Source organism: Pelophylax lessonae (genome assembly GCF_965119305.1).
Source record: "Pelophylax lessonae genome assembly, chromosome: 2".
In the NCBI taxonomy this organism is placed as follows: Eukaryota; Metazoa; Chordata; class Amphibia; order Anura; family Ranidae; genus Pelophylax; species Pelophylax lessonae.
In genome coordinates, this window is record NC_138769.1 from 483,072,397 (window position 1) to 483,082,762 (window position 10,366).

Consider the following 10,366-nt stretch of genomic DNA (forward strand, 5'->3'; position numbering starts at 1 on the left):
AGACCAAGAAATGTCATCTAAATAATTTAATTCACCAATAAAAATAGATAACAGTAACTAAAATGTAAAATGGTTGTAATGTAAAGAAAATGCTCCAGATATACAACTTTTTAATTCAAAAATCTGTTCAATATGTTGCAGATTTAATATAAACATGAATATTTGTACACACATTTGGCTTTACTGCTTCAAAAATGTGAAAATTAATTGTTTGGGGAACTCGTATAACAACCAAAATCTCAATTTTAATGTATCTGGAATATATACAATTAACCTAGAACAATTCATTTGCAAACATTTTAGATCACCACACATGTTACAATCTAATTATAGGATCTCTTCTAGCTGTGCCAACAACTAAATAGTACAAGGGCCTGCCGTATACAGACTTTTTGGACAGATTGGGTGGGTCTTTATATTTCATAGATTTTGTAAATTGAAAGTTTTTTGTATAGCCAAATAACACATATGGTGACCCTTCTACTGTTGCACCTTTTTACTCAGTGCAGCTAAACTATTTTCCCAGACAATGGCAATCTAGTCCTATTTCTATATTTTCTGAATGATATAGAGAAACAGACTGTTTGGCCTGAGTGGGAAAACAGTACTGGTCATCTGCAGGAGAACTGCAAAACAATATTATCTGACAAGACTGGATATATTAAAAAATCTAAATTTCAATGTATCTGGAATATATATATACGGTAATTAACCTAAAACAATGCCATTACAAATATTTTAGATCAACACACGTTACAGACTAATTGTAGAATCTCTTAAAGCTCTACCAACAACTACATTGTGCAAGGACCTGCCTGATTTGATACAGGATTTTTGGATAGATTGGGTAGGTCCTTATATTTTCTTAGATTTTTGTAAATTGAAAGTTGATCGTGTAGCCAATAATAACACGTAAGGTGACCCTTATACTTTTGCACCTTTTTAAATTCCCAGACAATGGCGATTTAGTCATATTTCCATATTTTCTGAATGATATAGAGAAACAGACAGCTTGTCCTGAGTGAGAAAACAGTACTGGTCATCTGCAGGAGAACTGCAAAACCATAATAGTATCTGACAAGACTGGATATATTTAAAAAAATATATACATTTCGCATTAACATCTTAATCTTTATACAAAATGACACATTATTTTCTATATAAATGAATTCCAGTTTTTAGGGCCTGGCCTACAATTGGGAAAAGCTACATTAATATTTAATTTCAATATTTCTTTATTATAATTTCAAAATAACAATACAAAAAGCTACATTAATATTATTTGTTACCCAAAAGCTTTTTCGTTTTGTACTTTTGTATATTGTTGCTGCTTTTTGGTGTGATTTATCAATTCCTTTTATTATAATAACTCAATAAATCTAAAATTAAAGTAATTGAAAATAAAAAATAAATGGCATATTATACGTATCACTTAAGGTTACCTTTTGTTTCCTTGCTTTTATATTTGTAACTATGAGCCAAGTGTCGCTAATGTTTTACATCAGGTAGCTGCTTAACAATGAGAGAACATATGTTTTGGCTGATTTTTTTAAAGTTGAGAATTTTCTTAGGATAAATTGTGTAAATATTAATTTGGTTTTCACTTCCTTGGGGTTAAAAATGGCACCTTTAAATCCCTTTTAGCTTATTGTTGCTCTTCTCAAATATTCACTTCAATTCTCAAATTATGTGGAGCTGAAATAAGTAAACGTTGAAATGAATTTTCACACAATTTATTGTCTAAAGATTTTCAACTCCTTTAGTATCTCAGCCCATATATTTCTAACAGGTTCTTTTCAGACCAATGTGTTGTGAAAAGTCCTGTATTTTAGGAGAATTGACCTGTAATCCTTAACAACGAAACAATCTTTAATGAATGTCACCACACAGTAATGTAACACAAATGAACACACACATTTTGCTAGCTAGTAAATAGCCATAAAATGTAAAAACAATTTGTTTTTCTTTTAAATAACGAATAATATGTTCTATTACTTGGAGCCTGCACTACCCAGCATGCAGATATGCACCACCCAGCATGCAGCATACAGATATGTATATATATTATATATAATATATATTACAAAACAAAAACACTGTCATACACACACACACACACACACATATATATATATATATATATATATATATATATATATATATATATATATATATATATATATAAAAAGCAAGTGTCACTGAAACAAATCCATACCAATGACCAGACCGCAGACATTAAAAAAAACTATGAAAAATGTCACTATTGTATTAATAGTATAAAATCCAAGAAACCAAAAAAGTAAAAAATGGAAACACAAAGGCACAGCTTCATAAAGAAGCTATTCACTCACAATACACAGTGTTCTTTGGCCAGCCCTCTCTTTGTCCTGTTGCAGCAACTTATTTTTCACTGATCCAAGGATCACGCTATCTCTCCTCCTGACGCTGAAGATCTACACTTTCTCATGTAGTCTAGTGTAGAAAAGCTATCTATGTCTATGATAGTTTGAGGTGTTCACTATTAGCTGCAAAATATGTGGTGTATTTTGACTGGCCTTCTGTTGTATTGGGATTTTTATATTTTTATTGTTTTAATGTGTGTGGAATAATTCATTTAGGGGTTTATTGTGTGCTTTTGTCATTTTTTTATTTGGTTTCTTGGATTTTATATGTTTATACAATAGAGCCATTTTTCATCATTTTTTTAATGTTGTCTATTAAATGGTTAGTGGTGCAGATTTTTTTTTCTGTAGTTTTTCTGTATGTATCTAATTTATATGTTGTCATGAAGAGAAAACAGATACATAGGTTTGTGTTACTATGGTGAGCGTCTACATTATTTCCATAAAATATTTCTACAAAACTAATCATTAAAATTGTTTTTAAAAATGTGCTTTGTGTTATTTCTCTAGGCTAACCATAGACATAAGACAGTACCTGTCAGATCAAAGATCATTCTATAAGCAGTAACCATTTTAGCCACCTAAATTATAGTTCATACTTTGCACATAATTGTATCAGATAATGTAGAAATTATGCTTTAGAAAAAAGAAGTTTGCATGTGTATTGTGTATGATTGTTTCATTTTCTGAAGATAAAAACCAGACATGCACATCTTAGGATGATCAAATGTTTATTCAGACCACTATCTCACTGTCTGTAGATAGCTTTCTACCTTTTTAGGTCTGCTCACAGAATTGTCGCCATGTCGATTTTAGCAGCAGCCTATGAATGTCACTTGTGTATAGTGTCCTTCTCCTGCAGGCCTGGCTCTAGTGAGCGCTTAAAACCCAAAGCACTTTGTGATCACCTGTAAGCTGTTGTTATGTGTAAAGAAAGAGACACATTAAGCCCTGATCTGTGGATGTCTTCTTTTGATGTGTTGCAGGGTGCATTCACTTTCCATGGGAGCATGATAGACATGCCCTTGCTTAAGCAGGCACAGAACATCGTTACGCTTGCCAGAGCCATCAAGAACGAATGATGTGTTAAATGAAGCTCTCGCCAGGAGTCCTCTCCATACAGCACTTGTCTTCCATGCCAGGAGGGAGACTTGAGAAATGTGACCAGGGACGATTCAGTCTATTGATAACAGAATAGTTATGCATTTATTTTCTGTACATGTATAGCTCTCATTAAAATAAATGTCAAATCCAGTCGTTTTTTTTCTTCTTGCTTTCACCTCCCTAGCACTGCCATTCATTAGTTTTCCCCTTATAAACATGTAAAAATGCCTTTAAGAGAGTGTGACAAGGGCTGAACTGCAATAAACTTGTAGAGTTATAAGGGTAACAAAGCAGGACAAGCTTCTGCTTCTAGGCTCTCCAGGCAGATTTACATGACATTGGAGATACTGCTACAGGTCATATGCTTCTTGTTGTTAACTGGCTTAGCAAAGCTGTTTTGGAGAGGTTAACCTAGCTTGTAGCAAGGGTAAATAAACATAACAACCAGCCATTGTCCCCTATTCAGTGTCTACTCTTATATTCAGGGCTAAAGGGTATTGAAGCTGCAGAGGATCAACTTGTGGTTGCCAAAGGACTCGAATGAAGTTTCAAACAGCAACAATCAGAGATTTTGTTTCTGTCCCTCATTAAATCATGAGCCTTTGTACCCCCCAGCCACCATGGACTGTTCTTTAAGAAATTAACAGAATGGAAAGTTTTAAACCATGCACCAACCTTTCTATGACCTACATAGAGGCAGTGCTGCTGTCCTTACACACACTCCACAGGAAGGCTGTTCTGTTTATTTAAACATGTAAATAGAAAACACATTTGTAACCATTCCGGAGAAGCATTTGCCCCCCCCCCCCCTGTATAGGTGCTCCTAGCAAAGGAATCCTTCCCCAAATACAGTAAGTAGCTGGGGTAATAGCGTGGCCAGCCACACATTTTAAAAGAGCTGGTAACATCTGGGCCAAATTTATTTCAACAAATCAGTGGTCTGTGTCCTTACAATTTCAATGGCATTACCTCATTTGTGCCTTTTAGAGATTGAGTAATATATGCAAGATTTATTTTATTGCAACAAATTGAGAGAGACACCCTAAGGTGTGAATGTGAGATAAGTGCTGGTTGGGCCTTGTTAATTAGTGACCGGTCTCTCCAGATCAAAGATTACTTCAGGTCAAGGTTGACATGTTTAAGCTTTTCAAACTGTCAGCAAGTTTTTAGCTAGAGAAGACCTTCAGCTGACAGGTTTAATCATCATTGGATCTGTACATATTTATCCCTAGAGGCTTGTGTGTATGGAAAGCACCATCTAACAGCAGCCAAGGTAGCATTGGCAGGACTTAGTTACACATCGATTATAAGGAAGATCATTTATCATAGCTTCTCATGACATAATAAAACATATCCATAAATGTTTGGCTTAGCCTGAAACTCCTAGTTTACTGGAATGGATAAATAATATTTATAAAACAGAGTTCTATGATGAGTAAAAAGGAAATCTTATCAGGCATGGGCTTGCTGGACAAATTTATACAAACATTTACAATAATTTATTGCACAAATAAAATGTTATGTAGCATAAGAGATCATTCTCCCCCTCTATTCACTGTATTATTGTTCCTTCCAGTCTATTATTGTTCCTTCCAGTCTGTGTATTTTTGTTTTATAGATCCATTTTGAAATTTCCTGATATGACCATCTATTTTTTCTTTACTTGTCCCCCCACATTTACTGTCCTTATGACATATACCTTTTCATAACATTTCTGGATCTAATAAAAAAAAAAAAAAAACAACAGTGGAAAGTGTACTAATTGTTCCAGCCAATCAACCTATGACTACCAGTGTGCATTGCTTACTGATGAGATACTTGCTTCAATCAAGCAGTTTTCAAAACTTGCAGTATTCAATGGTGACATGCCCTATGATATGTATGGGCCCAGCCATATCGAATATAGACAGTATTATTTTTTTCTGTAACATATTGCCTACCTATTACAGAAAATCTATCATACCCCATACAGCTGAGATATTTCAGAAATAGCTTTGACTTTTTTAATGCTTGCTGTCTTTGTTGAGTCATCAATGGTGGAAATTGGTGGTTTTATGTCAAACACCAGTCCTTTTACAGATCACAGTGAACTGCACAGAAAAATCCTGAGACTGCTCAAAGTAGTAACTGCCAATGGTAATTCAAGATTCCTTTGTAACAATAATATGACAATCTTTGCAAACTATGTCTGATTAATAAACACCTCCATACCTAAGTATGACAGATTCCCTTATAGGTATGTAATAAGTCGTCAGTATATGCATGGCACAGTTCCTTCAGCAGTAGTGTGTGGGATTCCTCCCTTTCTCTACTTCTGTAAGAGCAGTCTTTGTACAGCCTATGCTCATCTCGATTACACAGGATTGCAAGCAGATTATAGTCCTGAGCGCTGGACACTCCTGATTTGACTGAGAATAAATACATATGAAATCTGCTTGGAATAATCTTAAATTGACTTTTCCCAAATAATCCTCTCTTCCCACAGACTGAATAGGGGCACCAAGTCTTATATAAGCAGTTGTCACTGATCCTCCATCGCACTGAAAGAGACAATTACCAGTGTATTAAATATTTCACCGATTAGACCGAGAACACAGGAGGGACGTTCAGCGACTGATTACAGAGAGCTCATTCATCAACAGTTAATGGACAAAGCTGTACTTCTAAACCCTGAGCATTCATGTATACATAGCTTTTACCATAGTATAGACGGGTCTGAGGGTGATTTACTAAAGGGGCTTTTGCTTAACTTGCTTTCATTCAGGTTTGGGAAAATGTCTATATTCCTAGTTCTCCTGAATCTGAGTATTTGTAGTGAACACTGGATCAGATGGAAATTGCTGTTTTTGTAAATTTGTCTCTGTCATCTCAAAGAAAATTGCATGATTCTAAGTATTCAATAATCTATCTTTGTATTTAGTATGTAGAGATTCCATTTGCACAGCATTGTCTCTATCAAACTACCTCCTACATCCACCCATCCATCCATTATCAGTTTCTGAGATCTATCTATCTATCTATCTATCTATCTGTCTGTCTGTCTGTCTGTCTGTCTGTCTGTCTGTCTGTCTGTCTTTGACCAATTTATCTAGTCACAGCCTTGTCTCTATGAGGTCATCTTCCATGTGCTGACTACATAGTTTAAGCCTACATAGCCCATCATCACTTTTGCGCACAACATGTTACTGAATCCCAGGTGACCAAATTACGGTTAACACTATTAAACATTCTAATGAGAAACAATTACTTAGGAAATGAGCTGAGACATGATGGAGTGAGGCACAGTGAGGCTGATCTTGTATATTGGTTTAATAAATCCTAGGTACATAACACTTTATCCTGTGTGTACACAGGAGAATTAAACTAAGCCTGTTTATGAGATGATTTTACATATATGTATTCTTTGATGATTCTCTATAGGACCCATATGGTGCAGTTTGTTGTATTGTCTAATGCAATGCCAGGGGGCTGCCAGTAATGTCTTAATTTATCTTGTGTGACACAATCTGTGTAGGACATTACATCCTGCAGTAAAGTTGTGTGCTGGAGTAGCTTCAGCAATGTGTTTATTCGATCAGCAGTGTTTATGGGAATTCTAATGTTCCTTGTACTCTTTCTCTAATGAGGACTGTTTTGTATAGGTGACTAAGGACTCTTTTTAGGATTCTTCCGCCCCTCTATTTACAATTTACATTAGGAAGCTTTTCCAGGTTTTGTCTTTTTTCAGCAGCATTTCTGAAGAGACAATTGATGAAACAAAACAGATTATGAGATTAGCACAGGGATTTTGTGCATATTAATGGTGGTGAAGAGCACCTAATGGGTCTATAATTGCAGTTGTGGAGCACTGAAGTCATTCTAGTCCAAAGACCCCCCCGTGAGCTTTTTCAAGGAACTTGGGGGGAAAGTGCGATGTAATTATTACAGTTCCTGAACCCCTCTCCTGCTATTTCACACAATGCAGACTGTATTCTAATGTACCTAATGAAAGAGAACACCTTGAGGGGAGATTGATGCTGTACACACAGTTTATACCTTCATTGCAGCTTTTTATCCATTTTTTGTTGTCTTGTGTCTACATGTGTATTTATGTACACTGGTGTTGTTAACATGTAGTGAGATTATTGCCTTGATTGCTTGTAAAGTGTGTACATTTTCTATACAATTTTACAATTCACAGAATTAATGATAGTAAGATCAAATTGTAGCTACCATAAGAGCACCAAATAAGATTCACTGTAAATGTCAGAACTCATTGACAGACTGAATGCATACAAAAAATAGTGTAATATTTTATCTAATAATTAAAAAAAAAAAAAATACATTGTAATTTTTAGTAACAAATTCATTTGTTATTTAATATTCATTAATGTAAGTTTGGTGTACTGTTTGTAATTACGTCTGTCCAAACTAAACATCTTACAATAAATTAAATAGGTAACCTGTGATTAAAGATGTGTTTGCAGATAATGGGCTAGAAAGAGACCTGCACAGAATATTCTCTTGGAATTTGTAAGAGTGGAAGGGATAGGTTCCCGTCTAGGTAGAGATGCATGTATGAAATGTATGTAGTATGTGTTGTGTAGAATCACTTTGTACAGAGATTTGTACAGCATGAAAGTGCACTCACGGCCATTCCGGTATTCTTATATCACATACCAAATCATTTTTTAAACAAATAATGTTTGCTTGTCTTGTCAACACCAGTGGCCTTTGTAAGCTTGCCATGTGTGGGATCCATACACCTGGTGCACAAAAGTTCTCTATCGCAAAAATTTGTGTTTGGGGTATAAAGGGTGGGATCACATCAAGGTCCTTGTATATTGAAAGCGACAGCTGTGAAGGAGTAATATTGGTCAGTGATTAGGCAACTGCATCATTTGTCTGTGATCAGGAAAGTGTGATGTTGATCTGTGATCAGGGTAGCACTGATCTGTGATTATGCAGGTGTACTCAGTATATTGTACCTGGTCTCGGGGTCCTAGCTTACCCCCACCATTCCACGTGTTTCCTGATCACTGTAAACGGTGGCACAGATCAAAGCCTGTCCCTTGTCCCCTGGCGCCCAGGACAATCCAGGCTCTTTGTTAGCAGTTGCTAGGATGCCGGTAAACTAAGAAAAAGTGTCCGGGGCATGTTAATCAGATGGTTACAGTGCAACAATAATGTCTGTGGCTGTGTCTCTGCACTGCCGTCACTCTCTTCCCTTCTTTTATAGCCCAAAGTGTAAGTTTGTTTCTGGCACAATGAGCCTTGTACTTCAAAGTATTCATGTAGGGCCACCTTCTGTAAATGCATTTTATACATTGATTTCTTACTACTATTAATCTGCTGCCTTTATTATTTTATTCTTCTGATTAATTGCTACAAAAAAGGTTTGAAATGTGCAATGTAAAACTAAAATTCAATGAAGATTATTTTGGTTGTTGTTGTTAATCATAAATGCAGTCTTTTTAATTAGTTTTTTTTTCCTCCACATAAAGATTTTTTCGTTTCAGTTTATTACGGGTGTAGGTTTGTTTACTGGGCCACTATTCTAAGGCTGTCCATAGATGGGAAGATTCCATAAACAGTCTTTTTGGAAGCAATTGTAAGTATACAAACCAGAATGCTTTTTGCCACCTTCTTTTGTAATATGCTTGTTTTTAGGGTAACTAGTTGTTCTTTCTGATTGGTTGCATTTTGCACATAAATAACCTTAACCAGTTGAGGACATTAGGCATACACCCAAAAAACTTCATTGAAATACATAGGGGGAATGTAACATTATTGTTAATTTGTATTTACACTGTTCCGTTTACTGTATTAACAGATCAAAGGGGCTAAAGCAAACTCACAAGTGAAAGAAAAAATGACCACTTTCTTTAATCCAGTCAGCCCAAATTATCTTGTATTTCCCTATGTTAGCATTTATTTTCCTGTTATTTTTTTATTTCCTTTTTTTAAAACCATTATTTACCTTTTTTCTGTTTTTATTCATTTCCTTTTTTAAAAACAATTATTTACCTCTTTTTCTGTTTTTATTCGTTTTGTTTATTTTTTTAGTGTAAAAAAAACACAATATTGGAAAAAGCCTTTATTTTATTTGTAAAATAATTTGCAATGCTTTGCACAAAATCATAATTTTAGTGTCATTTAAAAGGGACAAATTATACAATAAAATGTGTATATACAGTTACCATTTTTTGTTATTTTATGTTTTTTGTTTATGGATTGCATGAAAAATAACATACAATTTTTGCTAAAATCAAACACACTGTTTGTCCTAAAAAAAAAAAATATATATATATATATATATATATATATATATATATATATATATATATATATATATATATATATATATATATATATATACACCTTTGTTATTTTATGTAATGACAAAGTTTTTTGCAAAATAAACAAATAAACAGGCTCATAACTCATAAGTATTGTAAACATTTCTTGGGTTCATAGGGGGTATACAAGTATAAGAGCTGAAATGGTGAAAGTAAAACTAAAGGTAAAATCAAAAATGAATGCTAAACTCTGTCAAAGCTTTTTTTATAGCAGTTTTTGTTCCTCTAAATCTTCCATGTAACATAGTTATTCAGTAAAATGCACAGCAGGGTTGTCACCCTGTTGACAGGGTAGTCTTTTATAGACATGTATTTTTAGATGGACTTTAAGTAAACAGAAAACAATTGAAAGCCCAGCTCCTGAGTAAAAGCTGATCATTGTAAGCACCCTTGGCAATGTTGTAGTTTGCTATAACCCCTGTAGCTATTATTTTACTGGGCAGCTTGGTATAGATGTATAAATAAAGGCATGTGGAATTTAAAAAAAAAACATATACTGAATACTATAATTATAGGTATTTT

At 34.4% G+C, this 10,366-nt stretch overlaps 1 protein-coding gene across 1 annotated transcript in view; it reads left to right on the forward strand.

Annotated features, from left to right (window-relative positions):
* Window positions 1–3,656, forward strand: part of CLYBL (citramalyl-CoA lyase) — a 601,457-nt gene extending 597,801 nt beyond the window's left edge. Inside the window, exon 8 of the mRNA XM_082244507.1 lies at window positions 3,389–3,656. Coding sequence (XP_082100633.1) covers window positions 3,389–3,484 — 96 coding nt within the window. The 3' untranslated portion in view covers window positions 3,485–3,656. The remainder of the gene's footprint in view (window positions 1–3,388) is intronic.
* The last annotated feature ends 6,710 nt before the right edge of the window (window positions 3,657–10,366 follow it).